The following is an 18421-nucleotide window of genomic DNA, read 5'->3' as shown; positions in this document are numbered from 1 at the left end:
AAGGAAGGGAAAAGAGAGCATTTTTCTGGTTTTATAGTTTGTCTCTCTCTAAAATTGGTTAATTAAGAATTACTACATGTAAGTAATTTCAGTTTAGATCCCACAACTTACCAAACTCTCATTTTAGACCTTATTTTTATGATCGTTACTAAAACGACACTAAGTCTAGAGAGACGCCTGGTAAATTAAAATCTCTCTCTCTCTCTCCACCGCCTACGACAATAAAAACTCTGTCGCTCGCAACTTCTCTTGAGGCAAAGGTTTGTCCAGTTTCCCAAGGTGAAGGTTTTACCCTTCATCGCAAACGAAAAACTGTCGAGAACATACGTTTCATTTGTAGTTGTAGGAACATACAGAGGGAGGGTGCGAGAAGAGGGGGATGACATGGAGTTGAAGGAGAGGGAAAGAGGATAACGAGAAGATGAAGAAGAGTAATCAGGTCATGGTGTTAGTAGTGGTGATGATGATGTAGAAGATATGGAAGAAGGGTGGTTTTGAGAAAAAGAATAAAAACAAAGGGGGAGAGATCTTGGAGGGGTTTTCAATAATTTACATGGTGACATACTATTCCAAAAGATAAGTTATTTTAGTTGTCTATATAGCCGAACTCGATGTCTCTTTAACATATATTCATATATCATGCTGACTGGCTTATGGGTTTTTCGGTTCCAAGCCATCATAATGTCACTTGGTTCAACTCCATCTGTTACCGTTTCTCATATGATGCTATCTTTCTTATTGGGTAGATATTGATCATCTTTCCTTTTGAGAGTACTTCTGCTTATTGCTGCTATAACATGGAAAGTAACTTTCATATATAGATTTGGCGGAAGTTAGGTGTCACTTGTACATGTCCACGTTAGATTTATGTGCACAGAAGTATCTCTCGGAGTGAGATGTCACTTGTACATATGTCCACGTTAGATTTATGTGCACAGAAGTATCTCTCGGAGTGAGATGTCACTTGTACATATGTCCACGTTAGATTTATGTGCACAGAAGTATATCTCGAAGTGTCAAGAAAGTATTTCCCAACAAGTTTTAGGGCATGGTTTCCTCTCCCAAAACTCGGCCAACGAGCTTTTCATGTGGTGTCTTCTGTTCCATTTCTCACTTTTACTGTTACGTCGGAAAAAAAAAAGTCTTCACAGAACCAATACATTATGAATGATAAAGAAACTTGGATAGAGCATTAGAGCTATTTAAGAACCTAATGAACTTTCATTAACCATAATGTAAAGGGAAATATGAATCTATGAAGCTCAGATTGCAACTCAGAAACACTAATATTCCTTACCCAGCCCCAGAAAATTGGATCGATCTTGGATACAAACTTACAAGATCAAGAACCTTATTTGCTTGTTCGAAAGTGTGGGTTGTTTTGAATTTTTGGATTCGAACAGCATATACAATAAATATACAACTCACTTGTAATTTAAACCGGATTATTATCTTCCACCAAGTTGTGTATTAACATAGAACTGTTTATTTTAACCAATCCTGACAGCAACAGAACCATAACCTAAGGGTACCTGTAATCAACATGAACATCACTATTCTTCTTACCTTATGTTTTCCTACCTCAGAAGACAAATACCCTAAATACAAAAGAAAATTATGATATCGGTTTCAGATCGAAGAACACTTCGCTTCACATATTAGGGTTCTATATTTCTAGTTTATACCAAACAGTTCTATATTTCTAGTTCACATATTAGGGTTCTATATTTCTAGTTTATACCAAACAGTTCTATACTTCTAGTTCACATATTAGGGTTCTATATTTCTAGTTTATAGCAATAGGAAATAATGCTTCAGGAGAGACATATAATGTGTACAATTTTCCATTGAAAAGTAAGAGTTAAAATTATGTGTTCAAGATGAGAATCAAACCATATCTTAAATTCTAACGAAGAATCACATCGCCAACTTAGATTCATAATCTACCATTCATTTGCTAAACAATCACTGCTAAACAGGACCATCACTATATGTAATCCTTTTTTTCTAACACAAAGATGAAAGCAATAAATAAGCATATCACTCACACGATAGAGTCCCGCGTCAAAAGCGTAGTAAAATAGGTCTAATATTTAGCAGCCTGACAATGATGATTATTTACTGTAATTAGAAAAACAAAACAAACTCAAATACTTGAACAATGGTAGCAACAAGAAAGAGAACTCGACGTAAATGTGGGGTGGTAGTTTACATAATTGGTTACCTTCAAATGAAATTGGTTTCACAGTATACTATATCCACCTCCTAAACCATATCTTCCTGAAACTTCGAAACAGTCAAATTTATAGATCAAGAAGACAGAATACAGAGAAAAACCTTGTCAAATGTGCAAACCCATGAAAGAGGGGAAAAAATCACGCAAAGAAATGTGGGATTGAAGGGAACCTCATGAATCATGGCTTATCTTCTAAATTCTTCCTGCATCTAGATCGATGACTTCAACAACGTATTAGATAATTAAATCGAAACAATACTTCCGAATTAAAGATGAGTAATATGGAATCACAAACATGTAAAATAAGCTAAAGTTAAGAAAATATATTGCAGTAAAATGTTGAAGTTTTCAAGTATCTGTAGTCTATACCATCTTATCTATCGACATACCCACATCATCTCTCCACAACAATACTACGTAAACTCAATATGATTCTAACTATCTAATCCTATATTCACATCTACCTCGGGCAGAATTGGGATCTAACACTGAATTATCAATATACTACTTCAAACACAAAACAAATACTCAAACAAACCCTAATCCCCACGTGTGTATATATAAAGGCCAAAAGAACAGAGCAATGGACCTCTCTCTTTATCATCTTGTGCTCATGCTACGAAATTGTAAAGTTCCTCCATTGTTACCATTAGCAGCAGTAGCTTCTCCGTCACCAGAATCGTACTTCTTTCTACAACCAGGGCAACGGCCATCATCTTCCACTATCCGTTTGTGACAGAAAAGGCAAAGTCGAAATCCACACAAACAAGGGAGGAAACTTGTATCCGTAAGATCCAGATCTTCACAGCAAATTGGACAAGATGAAGGTTGTGAAGTGAATGGGTGACAACCCCAATTAACACCTCCATGACCAAATCGACGTTCCGAATTCATGGGGAAAGTGTTCTGTTTAATAAGGTTTGGTAAGTTTTGTGGACGACAAGCATCATCTGGTCTCCATGCACGACCATTTCCTCCCAATTTCGGAACTTTCTCGGCAAACTCTGGTTCTGGAACACTACTTTCATATTGGTTATTAGGGTTTCCAAGATTAGTGTCAGATCCAGGAGGTTTTGAATTAGGGTTTTGATTCTTATCTTCATCAGCAGCTAATGCATCTGCAACAGCTTCCCAATCATCCACACAGTCATCATCTTCTTCATCGCTGACGGTTTCATCACAACTACAACTACTACTTCTACTACTACTAAGGCCATGATTCTTACTTGAATTCTGACTTTCAGAGACACTACTTATTGGACTATTTATCAGATACTCCAAATAGCTATCATTCAAACTTGTATCTTCTCCTCTTGACCTAAGTTCCAAATCCTTAGACGAAATTTCATCCCTTTCATGATGAGGAAGCATCAATGGTGACGAAGGAGAACGATTTCCAACCTTCGATTCATCCTTACACACCTTGTTCTTCACTGAACCAAACAACTCACCATCAACAACCCTAATCCAAAAACTGTATAAAATTAACAAAACCTAAAGAAATTCAATCAAAAATAGAAAAATACCTTGGGAAAGCCATTGCTCCCGCTTCGCTTCCAATTTGCACTTTTTCAATTTCGCTAACCTATTCGTCTGAATTAAAAAAACGATTAAAAGAAGAAGAAGAACAACAAAAACATGAATAAAGTAAGAAAGAGAAACCTAGTTTATTTAGGGGAAACAGAATAAAGTATAAAATTTGATAGTTTTTTACCTTCTTTTTCTTCCCCGATTCCTTTGATAATGAAGGAGCAGAACTAGTAATCGAGTTAGAATTCATGGTTTTTCTAGTTTTGGAGCAGATTGGAAGAAATGCAAAACCCTAGTTTTCAAGAAGAGATAAACCCAGGAAATTCGAATAGAGAGAGAGAAGATAACGGAAACGCTTCTGGTACTCCCGAATTTTGAGGAGTGTGTGTGATATTTATTTTTTTCTTCTGTGGTGTTTAGAGTGCCCTCTTCAGTTAAGTATATCATATGACATGAATAAGTCATACACGGCCAAGAAAGGAACCCTAAAAACTATAGAGGCATGTGCATTTTATGGTATACTAATTAGGAGATGTTTATTAGGATAATACGATTGCCAAACTTTTGTAGGGTCTCATTTCCGCTTGGACCAGCTCGCTCTTTAGATTTATGTTTGAGTTTCTGATCGCTATCGCTTTCGGAAAACAACAAGATTTTGGACGAATTCTTTTGGAGGGTTGTAGGCGCCCTCAAGAATTAATCTGGGGACACTTACTTCTTCACAGCGCAGTCTGAAGACTCTTGTACTAGACATAGTTCGTGATGGAATTGAACAACATAGACTCAGACCGATCTTAAGTTCGCGTATTGCCCCGATTCGTGAGCCTCAAAATGTTCAATCTGAGACCCGCAAGGAGCGCGAAGAGAGGGATGGGCTAAGAGAAAAATGAAGGGACACCTTTAGAACCATTCGAATTTTTTTGTTTTCCCCAAAACCCCTATCACCACTTTTTCTCTGGGTCAAATTACTTTTAGATCTCTCATTCTCTCTTCTAAAGCGAAGGGAAGGAATTGTTTTGTTTTCCCCAAAATCCTTGTCACCACTTTTTCTCCGAGTCAGATTACTTTTAGATCTCTCATTCTCTCTTCTATAACGCCTTTCGTCTCGGATGAACGGGGCGAATTTCAAGCGGGGGTTTCTCGTAAAACCCTCAAAAGGCTCGAAGAAGGCACGAAAGCAGCCACCAAGTACTCAACAAGTGTTATGGAAGTTTCAGGCTCAACACATGAAAGTTTGGTTACCCCTCCCTCATTCGTCTAAGACGAAAGGGGTTTCAACTGTATGAACTTTTTTCCTTCACCCAAACAACGAGTATGAAGAGAGATTTGGCAGAGAGAAAAAAGAGAAATGGTGGTGGTGGTCGAATGTGGGAGGAGGTAAGTGGTGTCTAGTTTTTTCACCCATGGAATTTTTTTATTCCCAACATACAAATTGTGTTTTAACGTTTATTTTTCGTTAATTCTAATTGTCTACCACTTGTTAACATATCATCCATAAATTTTCTATTTATTGAAACTATCCATATTTTCTTGTTTCACTCTCTCTTCTCCATTTCCTTCCTCGTTCTCAACTTCTTTCTCTCTTCTGATCCATCCCCGCTCCTCTCTGTCTCATCATCTTCTTTTTACTCCTCCCTTCTTTTTTGGTCTCTTCGTGTATGTGTCCTCTATAAGAATGAGAATTAGGGCAATCTAGATGCTGCTGCTAAAGTGAGATTTAGCCTAAGGAGATTTGGACGAAAGCTCCATGTAGCTCGATCCTCCTAGCTTCCACCATTGTTTAGCATGAACGGCGTGAAGGGCAATCCAGACCCACTTGTCCCTGTACCGCATATGAACGGGCCGAAGCCCAATCCAGGTCCATGTCTACCTTTATTCAGCATGAACAGCCCGATCTGCTGCAGTTCAGAGTAGGAAAATGAACAACATCATCATAAATTCACAATCATACATTTCTTATGTTTTACATTCATGTATGTTAGATTGACAACTATATACACAAATGAGAACTGAAATATAACTTGTGAGGAACAAAAGAACTTGTAGGAATACTGGAACTTTTTTTGGCTAGCCACTATCAGGCGTCTTTTACATCTGATCGACGCGTTTCTCTATTACCATTACAGAGGAATACAAGAAAGCAAGAGAACTGCCTTCTTACGAGATCTTTCGTTTTTCTGTTTTGTCGTGATTTCGTTTATGTCCCTGATATTTTACACCTTTAACTTCACAACTCAGCTGACGGCAAAAACATGGACTGAAAGAAATATCATCAAGTGATCAAACCCAAATATCAGTACCACTTCGTAAAACATAGAATTTATGTGTACAAATATTATAAAATCGTAAAGTAAGAAAAAAAATGACGCTGTAAATCCAACAGTTCTGCACCCCTCCAAAATCCAGGAGGCCATGTGACCAATACTTGCCGGTTGTAGTTTCCATTGTGTTTTATTCTATGTATTTATACGTACAAACAGTTATTGTGGCCTTTGAGGGTTACGGCCTTCAGAGATCGTTTAAGTCGCGTACAGACTACAGAGTTCATTTCCATGGAAGTTTTATGTGTTTATTCCTTCTTTGATGTATCTATGTTACATGATGTAATGAATGATCTATCACAATAAAATAGAAGGATAATCACAAATAGTAAAACCTGTCAATTAGTAAGTTTAGTAAAACTGACAACATTTTTGCCAGATTGGCAAGTCGATTATCGAAACTAGATGAAAGCTGCACCGAACAAATATGCCATTTTATAGAATGTGAAAAGTTGGTTAACACGCACCAAAGAGACGGGCAAAGTGGGTAGGTTAAGTAAATATGAACACGTTTTATAATTTCCAATATGGAAATGGTATTTGATTTTCTGACGGATTTTACCCTAGATGTTGTTTTTACCAACTATTTTTTTGGAGTAATGTAAGAGTTAAGAGCAATGTTATATCAGTCATAGCAGTACCTGTGCGAGCAGGTATTATGAGCCAGAAAGGAATCGCTGGAACCGTTGTACTCTTAAAGCGCTACGGCTTAAGGAACTTGTCTGCTCATTGATTGATGAGGTACCCTCAGCCAACTTTCTCTTTTTTCTTCTCTTGCGAACCAAGGAATCTTCTGTATCCAGGACGTATGACACCTGCCACATGTACGTTTCCTTCATAACTTATTTTGAGAAAAGCTTCTCTTTATGTATCCAAGTAACATAATCACTAGATAGAATATGAGCCAGACATTAGAGGGCAATGGCTTGGCCATTTAACCGGAACCCAACCAAGAGTTGCACCAATTTTCGTTTGCAGGTTTGACACTTTTTGGGTAACACAACAGGTTCCCACTACGAATCAAAACCCAGTACCACAACCTTTGGATTTGATAATTTAAACCCACTTCCTGTATGATACTTTGATATCTGATGGAATCGTAATTCAGACCCAATAGAAACAGATAATGCGACAGAAACTGATTTCTCTACTATTCCTAATATTTTCCTGTAGATTATAGAATTAAACATCGGGATTTGGAACTAATAAAATTATGTATGAATACCTTGGATGTGTTGCAAGAGATTTTGTACTCCAAACAGTTAACTACTTCAACTCCTTCCATGGACTTGCAGGTCGCAGAAACTTGATCCAAACATGCATATTTGCGCTTGTTTCTGCAACATCAACAGAACATATTTTCCCATAAATTTAGTGTAGGAAAATAATGACAACGTTTGAACTTTAAACAGATAAACTTTCTTTTTGAAACAAGAAAAGAGTTAATTAAGAAATTGCAAAGCAGTTAAATTATATGGTATACCTTCGAAGAAAAATGCTATGTATCTTCTTCCTCTCAGGGGCAACTGATAGGAATTCATTCTGCAGATAAGCACCAAAAATGGGGTCCATAGAAACAGCAGTAACTTCAGGCTTTTCATTGCCATAGTCCATTAATTGGATAGACAAACGAGTTGGCCTAGAAACCTGTGATAATTACAGCATTTGTTCAGTGCAACTTAATGTGCATTATTGCATTTATGTTTAACATTTTTGATATTACATAAAGCATAGAGATATAGACTTTATCCTGTTAAAGAAATGACAGAATAAAGTGCTGAGAAAACCTACACATTCGAAACGATAAATGTTCTCATCGTGGAGAAGAACACGAGCATTTTCATGATAAGCCAGATCAAAAAACCTTTCTGGTCGTCTTGATTTTTCGTATTCGTATAGTTGGAGAAGCTTGTTGTCCATCTCATCGCTTGTAATTGTTTGAAGCTGTTAAAATTATCACAACAATGAGATTTTTTTTCTCTAAAGGACACGCATAATAGTGGCAGCCACTCTTTCGGTTTGTTTAAGATTAGAAACGACACTAACATTTCAGGAAGGGGGTAAAATTAATCATCTCACAGTTCAACTCAGAAATTTTCTTTCTGGAATTTGGAGTCGAACTGTGAGGAGTGGCCTACAGGTAGAAGATATAATTTCAAGACCGAAGTCGATAAACAATCACTCTAACCATGGGTCTTTCTCAGCAGGTAAACGTTAAGCTCAACCTACCTAATTAAAACTGTTTACCTATTAAAAAAACAAAAAAAACAATAAGATTACCTGTTTGACAAGTTTGTATATCAACTTGTCCAACGTGAAGAGGACATATGACTGTGTCCCGATAACAGACCGACAATCATCCTCATATTTAGTGTTGTCAGCAGACCCGTCAAGTAAACTGTATAGTGCACTCATGAATCTGCAGTTAGAGAGATATCATATCAGTACAGATCCAACATCGCATAAACAAAACAAATTCCAAAAGTGAAATGACACCACCTAGCATAGAGGTCAGGTGTGCCAGTATCTTTTGAAGTTCTCCATTTCTTTTCGCCCGACAGCGAATTCATCTTCGCTGATAGTATTCTCTCAAACAGTGTCTGCAGAAAACTGGAATTATGAGATAACTGTGTTTTTTTGTAATACAATCGTGGAGGGGAACGACGAGATAATCCACTGAGAACTATGTTAGTAGTTAGTACAACTCAAAAGTTCAATTAGGATAAGGATGAACTTACTTGATGAAGCCTGAAAAGAACATAGAACGAATCATTTCCATAGAAAATTCGAGAATCTTTCTTCTTGTTGTCGTATAATGCCGAAGGTACATGCTTCGTGAGAGGCTTCACTGGGTGTAGAAAACGTTCAGAAAGTGTATATACCATGCCATTTCCTTCAACATCATTCACATCTGCCATCCCCTCTCCCTCCCCTTCACTCTCCACCTTAGCATCATTTTCTGCATCTTCTTCTTCATGGTCTTCACGTGAGCACTCCTCAACGTCACCAGACTCACTTCCTGAACCATCTTCACCGGCCTCTGACGCGTTTTCACTATCCTCTGTTGACCTTTGTGCACTTTCCTCACCCTCGTCATCAGCATCAGCCCCATTTTCTCCACGTGTCTCCCTACCACATATTTCTCCATTTGTTGCTTGATATTGCCTACTTGTTGCATTTTCCTTTGCTTTAGGTACAGCACCATTATCACCACACCCATAGGCTGCAAAATTGTCCTCCTCAAAATCTCCATTTGGCGATAGTTCGCCTTCTTCCCTTTCCACTTTGGAGCTTGCAATAGAATTCTCGTGAAATCTATGGACTGTGGTGCCTTTTGTTCCGCCATTTGCTGGTGCATCTGGTCTCGAACTATCACCATTCTATAGCACAGAAAGGTAAGCAGTAAGCATCTGTAGCTTCACTTTCTCCAAAAAGCAAACATTCTTACATAGATAACTTTTTCGGAAGCAACTCATGGGAGTAGTTGAATACCAGAAACTAATGGAAATAGTATAAACAAATTTACATGTTCTATGGGATATGTAATCCTTATAGACCTATAGAGTAAAAACATACCTCTAATGAAGGTAAAGCTTCATTACTAAGTGTTAGCTCAATCCTGTTATCACAAGGACCTGTTGAAGTAATAAATAAAATAAACACTCGATATCCAACACGGGCGCTCAAATTTTTAAGATTTAGGAAATACAATAGAGGATTGCTGATAAAAACATCCTTCAAACAAGAAAATTAAGGAACAAAGTAAGAGTTACATAAAAACCGATGTGCAAACCTGATGAGCTTTCCACGCCAGTCCTACTATGACATTGTTCTGATCTTAGAGCAACTGAAGCATTTACGTTGCTTAGCTGTTCTTTTGGTGCAGCTTGTGCACTAACCGGGAACACTTCTTCATACATAGACACATTATTCTGCCCTTTTCCATCCTGAGAAGTACCAGAGGAAGTATTACTCTTACGAGTACTCCGATCCACATCATGAAATCCGTCTTCTTTGAGTGCCTCAGCATTTACCAACCTGGCCTTGGACAAATTTGCTTGCTCAGGTGGAATGATTTCATCTCCATTTCTAGGATGGCTGGGTTTCTTAGAACAAGTGTTGGTAGCATCTGCACCCAGATTGCCATTACATACCCTACTACTTGGCACACTTTTGATAACAGTGTTCTCAGGCTTCATGATATCCTCGGTGTCCTCTGTGCCTAATGGACTTGAAGGAACACCCATCATGGGTTCCAAAAAAGTTGTCCAAACCTTCATAACTTTATCCAACTGCTCTGTAGAAGAGCAAACCTCCCCACATGAATATTTTATCAGCTGATACAAGTCTTTGTGAATATCTGCATCAGGGTACTCAAAGGTCATGATTGGAACAATTGGCCGTCTATTCCCAGCAGCAATTGCAAGAAGCACAGCGTCCTCCTTACGCTTTTGTTCGTTCATTTCCTTTATCTCAGCTAGCAAAGCTGCATAGGAAAAGTATAAGAAGTTAGTCCTGAGAAGAGAACACATATGAACAATGAAAATGAAACAAGAAAAAAGTTACGCATGCATTTAAGTTATGAGTTATCAAACAACCATCTGAAATTTGTATAGAAGAACCAATGAGTGCGAGATACGAAAAGGTTGCTCCATTGGGCAATGATTCAATTTTATCAAGAGCCAAATATACATTTACATGTAATTTGTTCACCAATATCGTGATATTTTTACTGTGAAAGTTGGCACCTACATGCGTCACTGAGTTATTCAAACTCTGACAACCGCAGTGGAAGCAAAACATTTAGTAGGAATAGAAAACTTTACACCTATGAAACTGTGAAAGAATTGTAACAGTTTTTTTATTTTTATGGGGATCCCAACAATATATATAATATATATAAAAACAAGATTATATTCAACTAAACTAGAAGGGCTCAACAAAGCACACTAATCCTAGAGTTCCAATATGGGGATCTCAAATACCTTTAGTGCTCAAGCTCTTTGTGTCCTGTTGTTTGAAATAGAAGCTGCGATGATCCAGAGATTTGTGATAGTTCTTGGCGTATATGTCAGCCCAAACTTTATTAAAGTCCGCCCGACACCTTGACCATTCATCCTGTTTTTGCTTCAAACGAATTGATATTACAGGCAATGCAAGATGTGCGTTCTTCCGTAACACATCCATCACGTCCAACCCATGATCACCATACAAACGTTCTATGCACCTGAGGTTTAGAGCTACAAGAAGTGGAGAAGGAAAATAGAATATGATAATAAACACTATAAGATATGAGGTCATATTGAACATGTGAATGGATACTCCAACTGTTTATGCCTTAATCAACTCACCAGTAAAGTGATCTTCTAGACGTATAGGACTATCTTGCTTGATCGTATTATCAGTGATCTTGCCCAACAAATCCTCTACACGCTTAGTGGTTACATTTACCGACTCTAATAACATATCCAGTTCAAATCTGGCATCATAAATAAAACAACACATTAAGAACTGAATGTCCAATTACAGTGGGGTTAAGCAGTCAACGGTCTAAGACTACTAGAAAAAAATTACTTCAAGCAAAATGTAACTTAAGATAATACAATAAAACTACAGAAAGGAAAAGGAACAATATTCTTTTGGCTTTCACACCACAAATTCTTGAAAACTTCATTGGAAAAAAATTTGAGCTTTTACCTGTCATCTTCACATTTAAATAAACTTTCTTCATACTGATTTTTCCGCATGTGTTTAAAAGAGTAATCTTCACTCCCTGAAGTCACTGATACCCAAAAGTCATTCAATACTTGAGCTCCAAGATCCGTCCTCTGGCTTGCTAAAGGTATTGGATACTGCAAAGACAGCATACAATTGGCCAAATGACACTTAGCTCAAGAAAAATCTGACAAATTACCATTACCAAAAGACCAAGGAAGAGACTGTTTACATTCTTCGGCAAAAGTCGGTAACTCGGGGTACCCCGCTGACAATTGGAGAGATCAAGCTCAGAGATGGGTTTCGCCAAATACTTGTCCCTGTTTGGAGTTGCAATCTTGTGACCAGCTGTTCCAGTATTTCTGTCAGCTCTTTCACGATCTCGGTCTTTTTCCCTTTCTTCCCTCCCACGGTCCAGTTCTTTATCCTTGTACTCACCTTTCAGGTGTCTTGGTACATGTCCTTCATCCCACGATGATTCTGCATGATATAAAGGCGCCATGAGATTGAATGAACCAAACAGCTAAAATATCCAGACATTCCTATCTACTATTTAGTAATGCTATTGATGACAAGTAGAACTTGTATGGTTTCTAACGGGCTCCATCTTCAAAATTCTCAATCAATGAAGAAATGCCACACATTCTAAGTGCCCAATCAAAAGAAGCCTCCATCATAGTAGGAAAAGGAGTAAATATATTTTCCCGCTTACTTTTACTCATAAAGCTGGTAAGGAATCCATCTGCAAGAAAGGAATGGATTAGAAGACTCCTGCAGAGAAAAAGAAATAGAGGTATTCTAAAGCTTGAAGTATCCAACACTTACCACCATTCTTCTCGCACTGTGCCATAAATTCGCTGAACCCATCCATAAGCTCCTGATTTTTTCCGACCACGTCACTAATCTGAATAGAAGCAAAATTGTGTAAGTAGGTATATTTCCGAAAGGAATGACCTTAGTTTAAGACTTGGTTTCCAAAATAACTATATATTCACTAAACCTGTACAAGACATAATTGTTTGATAAAATGGTGCCACTTCTAATAGAGACATCAATTAGATTATCATAATTCCAAGACCGAAGGAATTCTTTCAACATCTACTAATGATATTTAAACAAATAAAAGAAGTTTATAGCAACATCAAGTAACCCTATCCCAAAGAAATGAGAAACATGGTTCTTTAAAAAAAAAAAAAAAAACATGGTCAAAGGATGCTTACCAAAATTTTCAGTTCAGATTTTGAGATCACTCCTTCGTTATAAATATTAATACATCTCAGGAACTCAGAGTAATTGTCATGATTTCTTAACTTCTCCTTTACTTTCTCAATATACATGTATTCTTTCACATAGTCACCTGCGACAAAATGAAGAATCATAATAAACTCAGTATAGCAAACGTAATAACAAAACCATTATCTGCATTACACTGTGACACGCAAAAGGTGAGGGAACACAAAGTCACTATACCCTAAAGAAATATCCTATGATAATTTTTCTTCTAAGACATGAATTTTCCTTCTGAGACACAAGATAAACACCAAAAGGTGAACATTGTTACAGAATAAAATCCAACAAATGCTACTCCATCGAACTAATGAAACACAAGATCCGAAAATTCTTGTGAATTTAGCCATTGAGACCCTAATAGATACTAAAAGAATCCAATATCCTCACTTTTGAGTATACGATATCCTCCCCGTATATGGTTTCAGGCCTGAAATAATCTCAGTTTTGATTCTCATAACCAGTAAGGTGTATCTTTATTGCTTAATTCCATTGTCAAATTCTCACTTCCTGATGCATTTCTACACCAGAACAATGAAAAGAGATAAGACATGTTGAAATGTTTTCGTTGCATTTCTCACCTTGGTGTAATGGATCAGCGGAGTCTTCAAACCTCCTAACAGAACTCCTTTTGTTGGGGAGACGCTGCTGCATATTGTTGAAATCTCTACCAGTATCATGCTCTAGATCCTTGTCATCTCGATCACGGTCTCTTCTATCCCTGTCCTTTCCAGCACGTTTCTTGTGCTCCTTGTCTATTTTCACCGTAGATTTATCACGGTCTGCATCAGGACGATCAACACTGAGATCACGGTCGAGGTGGGAAGTCATGGTCCTCTCCTTCTGACGAAGTGCACATCAATAAAAGGTTAGCTACTGGACTACAGCAACATATTAAAATATACTCCAAGAAAAAGAGTGAGAGATATATAGAGACCTTGTCCCCGTGCAGTGGCTTCAAACCATGTATGGCATAACTCCTCTCATCCCGCCGTGGGAAAAACATATTTGTTACTGATGGAGCACGCTGCATAGGAGCTGCTGCTGAAGAATCTGGCAGGAAATGTGTGAATTCCTCGAGTAAGTCTGGATGGAGGTGAAAAAGACAAGCAACCTGCAAAAAACGAAATTTCATTTTTGACGAGAAGTAACTTCCATTAAATAGAGCACCCCCCTAATAAAAGGACGAAAAGATGGCAAAGATTATCCTCTTTCCCTTTTTTGTAGAAGTACCTCTTGGTAAACCTCGGTAATGGATTTATTTTCCTTCCGGTACATATTTAGAATCTCTAAGAACGATCCGTAAACGTTATCTTCATTTTGGAAGCGCATCTGTAGGCACAAAAGTAAATCAACTGAAATGCCTCTACAGCAAATCCAGCAGTTCAAAAAATTTAGAAGTGGGTGTGCAGTAAAATAGATGTATAACTACCTTTATTTTGTTTACAAAAGTTATCGCTTCTTCGAATTCAACAGGTTTCTTTGGGGGAGGGTCATCCTCCAATGGAAGAGTTATCTCATATCCTTTGGGCAAGAATGTGTTGAAGCCCAATATCAGATCCCTATGACCCCTAAATAAGTCTTTCACCCTTGCTATGACACCAGTAGTATCAATTCTACAATATGGGAAAATGATTAATGAAAATTTTCCAACAAAAAAAAAACATCAAAAGAAAAAGATTATCAGAGAAGTCCCCAACCTCTGAGCCTTGAAGTCTTTCATGACTTCAAGGAATTCATCATATTTATTCCTTTTATCTTGAAATATATCCTTTACAGCTTTCAGGTAGGATAAGGCATCATTAGTGGTTAGTTTCTGCGCCCCTCCACCCCCGCCTCCTCCTCCTCCGCCAGCGACTTGGGGCGGTCCAGAGCTACATAATCAACAACATATTAGGGTCTAATTTGATTTTCGTCTTAATATGAGACTTATCTATTTCATACCAAAACATAAGATCTTTACTTGCAGGTAAGAGTTCTTAAATATCTTGGTGGTGAAGTAGAGATCAAGTCCTAAGTAAGAAATCTCTTTATTCTGAATTGAAGGCAAAATAGGAACATAATCTATAATGAAGAATTACATATGGGCTTCAAGGAAATATCTTCAGAATACTATTACAAGCTCTAATCCAAACAAAAACTGATAAAAATATTTAGTGATAAGCCTAAAAGAGAGAAAAATAGAACAGAAAAAAGTAAAGTTGCAAAATTTTCAACCCTCAGTTGAATCAAAATTTCAGAATATAAACAGCTTGCTTGATGAGTTCTTCACCTAATCGGACAATCTAAGATTAAAATTAAAAACCCAAAGCCTTTAGAGAGGGAAAGTTATGAAAAACTTACGCTTCGCCTCTAGAAGAAATCACTGGTCGTTTATGTTGATGACCCATATACAGTTCCTCTCGTGTTCTTTTCATCTCTAAAAAAATTTCACCTTGTCAACGAATCATGCTTCAAAAACATAAACCAAATTAAAATTAAATTAGAACAAACAACAATTTTCTAATTCATAATCATCAAATAGAATAATCGTCTCTAGATTCAACCCTAAAACCAAAATAAACAGATCTAACTTTACCAGTAACAATTGAATTCAAACATCAAGATAGATCACCTTCAAAATTCAAATCCTTCAAAACAAACAAACAATTAGTATATTAGATTACTTCATGAGAGAACAACAATCAAAGCAAAAAAAAAAAACAGAGTATAAACAAAAAAACAGGTATCATGATTTCATGAAGACGAACGGAGATCATTCAGTTGCAGAGATTGTCTAAAGTTAGAGAGAGAAAGAGAGATGGTTAACTGTGCGAAAATGGCTTGAAAAAACCTTGAGAGAGAGAATCAGATAACTATAAAGCTTCTAATAACGAAGCTCGAATTACAGACACGAACCTGTAAAAAAGAAATTTAGAGAGAGAAAGAGAGATGAAGAGAGAAATAGAGAGAGAGAGAGAGAGAGAGGGGAGTTTATATATTTGAGATTGAAGAAGATGAACAAAAGAGACGGGTGAAAAGAAAGAGGGAATTTCTTAGTCGGTTTCCCAGTACGGGTTTGGTTGATTAAATGGGTCTGATAAAGATCACATTTGGATCGGGTCATAATATGGTCCATATTCAAGTCCACCTAATTACAGCTCTGTCAGCTCATATAGATAGATGATCAGTGAGAGTGGCTCAAGGCATCCTCACTAATTGCTCTTCGCATCCCATGGAGGAGATTGACCGAAGTCAATATACTTTGACTCCTGGCAGTTATAGACGGCCTTAACTGACGGACTGACCAGTCTAAAAGTTGTCGAACTGACTAATCGAAGTTACCCTAGGTCTCTTCAAGTTCGAAAACCCTAGATCAATAGCAAGTTCAGAAATGTCTCGAAAGCCCTAATACGAAGGTATCATATTAGTCAGCCTGATTGCATCATACCCTAGGTCGAAAGCAATCTCTCTTCAAACTCGAAAACTCTAGGTCTCGGATCTTCATAAGCAAGCAAGGAGATCAAACCCTTTTGTTGTTACTCGGTGTATAAGAAGAAGATTTGCAGATTTAAGTTGAGAGGAAAGTTGAGAGAGAAAGATGAGACAGGGGCGCCTTTGATGGATCTGTACTGGGCATGAAGAGAGAGGAGGCGTGAATAGCAATTCCTGCAGGCGCCTTTAGCAGCTCGCATGTTCAACAAACACATGAAAATACCCTGTAGTTATTGGATCGGGTATTTTTTTAAGATAAGTTGACCCACTTGACTACTTATATGACATTTGTATAGATATGGGTTATGGTTGACCCGATTAGTTTGAAGTTTTACACGTGCACTTATCTTGTTTATAGATGGATATGCTAGATGGTAACTTTATATTCTTGCTTGCTTATTAGGGTTAGCAAGTTGGGGGCAATTCTTTTCATCATCCTCAACAAACAAAAAGGGGAAAGTTAGGGCATTCATATTGAAGTCTTGTTCTTTAGTTTGTCAATTAGGGTTAAGGTTCAACTTGAGATTGAATTTGTTATTAATAATTGGATGACTTGGAAAGTTTAAGTGTCTTTTCTTTATATGTTTAATGTTGTAATTAGTTGACAAAATTTCGACCATAAGATCCCTTCGAATCAAGATAGAGAAAAAAAAACTAAAGTATCACATTTAATGGTTAGCAATTTGATACATAATTTGTGTGTTTATTAGAAGATGAGTTTCATGTACCACAAAATTTTCAATATCACTTTAATTTTCAAAATTTATAGATTTTGACGTTCATATTGGTCATTACATTTAAAACTTTTAAGATTGGAACTCAAATTATTCGCAATCAATTTTAATTGTTACAAACTTGTAATGTATAACTCACCTACTCTTCTGATAGAGGAAGCGAGGTCCTAAAACTTCAATTTAGTGGAGCTGCGATGTAATGGGTCTGGAATAAACACCACCATAACATGAACGGGGACATAAATATAAATGAAAAAAAATACATTCATAATGTTACATCTGCTACATGAAAAAAATGAGAAAAACGGATGTTGTTAGCGGCTCTACCACGATACCAATCAACTAAACTTCCATTGGTGGTTAAGCTTTCTCATTTACTAAACAGTGGTACTAAACATAGTCTATAGACATTTTTAAGAGTTAACAAGTCATTATCAATAATAGCAACCCATATTACCATCAATACTAAGAATTAAGGTGAGAGTTGGAATAAAAACAATTACATTTTAGAAGAATAAATTAATTAAGAAATAAGAGTCATTATGCATGTTACTGACCTTAACAACTACATAATTTCTCATTAGGGTAAACGTTTAAGATGCATGGAAATTCTTGACATGGCATTTTTATTGTCTAGAAAAAATCCCAACTTATTACTTATGTTTATCGAAACCTTTTGCTATTTCGAAAAATCCGTTCTCTATTTGTTGGTGCAAAAAAATAAAATACTACTATCGATCACCAGTCGCATTCCGAAAAAGTGTATGTGTAACAAAAATAAAAGAGAATACGACTATCACCAACCGCCTTCTCAACAGAATAAGACTCTTTTGCGAGAAGACTCTTAACCCAAATGGTAGGTGGTTTTGTTATCTTTTTTCTTTGAAATCGTAGGTTAAATAGTATATGAACAAACGTAATCTCTATTAATCTATTTAGGACAAAATCAAACATTATAGACCAAACAATAAAGGTATTATGCTATGAGTAATCACATTACACTATTGTTACTATTTGTAATCACTTTTTCCTCACATAATAAGCATGATTTAAGAAGACATTTACACAAACTTTTAGGTTGGCTATACTGGTTCAAGAAATCCACTAGTGGTCCTTCCCATGCA

General features: G+C 36.9%; 2 protein-coding genes and 1 long non-coding RNA gene across 11 annotated transcripts; all 3 read right to left on the bottom strand.

Annotated features, from left to right (window-relative positions):
• Nucleotides 1–1306: 1306 nt before the first annotated feature.
• LOC147547725 (uncharacterized) lies at nucleotides 1307–2091 on the bottom strand. Its single transcript, XR_015238507.1, has 2 exons — nucleotides 2049–2091; nucleotides 1307–1522 (listed from the first exon to the last, which is right to left on the bottom strand). It is a non-coding gene; the product is annotated as an uncharacterized LOC147547725 (long non-coding RNA).
• A 448-nt stretch (nucleotides 2092–2539) lies between these two features.
• Nucleotides 2540–4861, bottom strand: LOC147547724 (uncharacterized). The gene is made up of 3 exons (XM_086671547.1): nucleotides 3951–4861; nucleotides 3763–3829; nucleotides 2540–3669 (listed from the first exon to the last, which is right to left on the bottom strand). Exons 1-3 carry the CDS (start codon nucleotides 4014–4016, stop codon nucleotides 2837–2839), a joined length of 966 nt encoding a protein of 321 aa, XP_086527673.1. The 5' UTR covers nucleotides 4017–4861; the 3' UTR covers nucleotides 2540–2836.
• Nucleotides 4862–5158: 297 nt separating this feature from the next.
• LOC147547723 (paired amphipathic helix protein Sin3-like 4) lies at nucleotides 5159–16143 on the bottom strand. Of its 9 annotated transcripts, none has more exons than XM_086671538.1 (25): nucleotides 15899–16130; nucleotides 15668–15719; nucleotides 15433–15540; nucleotides 14790–14963; nucleotides 14522–14705; nucleotides 14323–14421; nucleotides 14027–14203; nucleotides 13671–13932; nucleotides 13023–13159; nucleotides 12628–12706; nucleotides 12515–12544; nucleotides 12035–12282; nucleotides 11785–11939; nucleotides 11439–11566; nucleotides 11073–11327; nucleotides 9881–10573; nucleotides 9664–9722; nucleotides 8826–9467; nucleotides 8587–8687; nucleotides 8368–8506; nucleotides 7879–8031; nucleotides 7571–7734; nucleotides 7313–7424; nucleotides 6729–6902; nucleotides 5159–5664 (listed from the first exon to the last, which is right to left on the bottom strand). In XM_086671538.1, the coding sequence occupies exons 3-24, from the start codon at nucleotides 15504–15506 to the stop codon at nucleotides 6744–6746; spliced, it is 4224 nt and encodes a 1407-aa protein (XP_086527664.1). In that variant the 5' UTR covers nucleotides 15507–15540; nucleotides 15668–15719; nucleotides 15899–16130; the 3' UTR covers nucleotides 5159–5664; nucleotides 6729–6743. The 9 variants fall into 9 exon arrangements, with proteins under 9 accessions (XP_086527664.1, XP_086527665.1, XP_086527667.1 ...); XM_086671539.1 differs by having other exon boundaries at nucleotides 5159–5661; XM_086671541.1 differs by having other exon boundaries at nucleotides 15923–16130.
• Nucleotides 16144–18421: the final 2278 nt, after the last annotated feature.

This window comes from Eschscholzia californica, unplaced genomic scaffold, assembly GCF_041429995.1.
Source record: "Eschscholzia californica isolate CP2 unplaced genomic scaffold, dmEscCali1.0.p SCAF_3, whole genome shotgun sequence".
Classification (NCBI taxonomy): domain Eukaryota; kingdom Viridiplantae; phylum Streptophyta; class Magnoliopsida; order Ranunculales; family Papaveraceae; genus Eschscholzia; species Eschscholzia californica.
Note: the sequence above shows the minus strand (reverse complement) of the source record. Positions and strands in the feature narration are given on the sequence as shown.

What these genes read in the sequence shown, in the direction of transcription:
- LOC147547724 (XM_086671547.1), bottom strand. Translation starts at nt 4,016, where the DNA reads ATGAATTCTAACTCGATTACTAGTTCTGCTCCTTCATTATCAAAGGAA. An exon ending in AATCGGGGAAGAAAAAGAAG is followed by an intron (nt 3,830 to 3,950) that starts GTAAAAAACTAT and finishes TTTTTAATTCAG; the next exon opens with ACGAATAGGTTAGCGAAATT. An exon ending in GGAGCAATGGCTTTCCCAAG is followed by an intron (nt 3,670 to 3,762) that starts GTATTTTTCTAT and finishes TGTTTGGTTCAG; the next exon opens with TGAAGAACAAGGTGTGTAAG.
- LOC147547723 (XM_086671540.1), bottom strand. Translation starts at nt 15,506, where the DNA reads ATGAAAAGAACACGAGAGGAACTGTATATGGGTCATCAACATAAACGA. An exon ending in TACCAGCTTTATGAGTAAAA is followed by an intron (nt 12,283 to 12,514) that starts GTAAGCGGGAAA and finishes TATATCATGCAG; the next exon opens with AATCATCGTGGGATGAAGGA. An exon ending in TTCTTTTCAGGCTTCATCAA is followed by an intron (nt 8,688 to 8,825) that starts GTAAGTTCATCC and finishes AGTTTTCTGCAG; the next exon opens with ACACTGTTTGAGAGAATACT.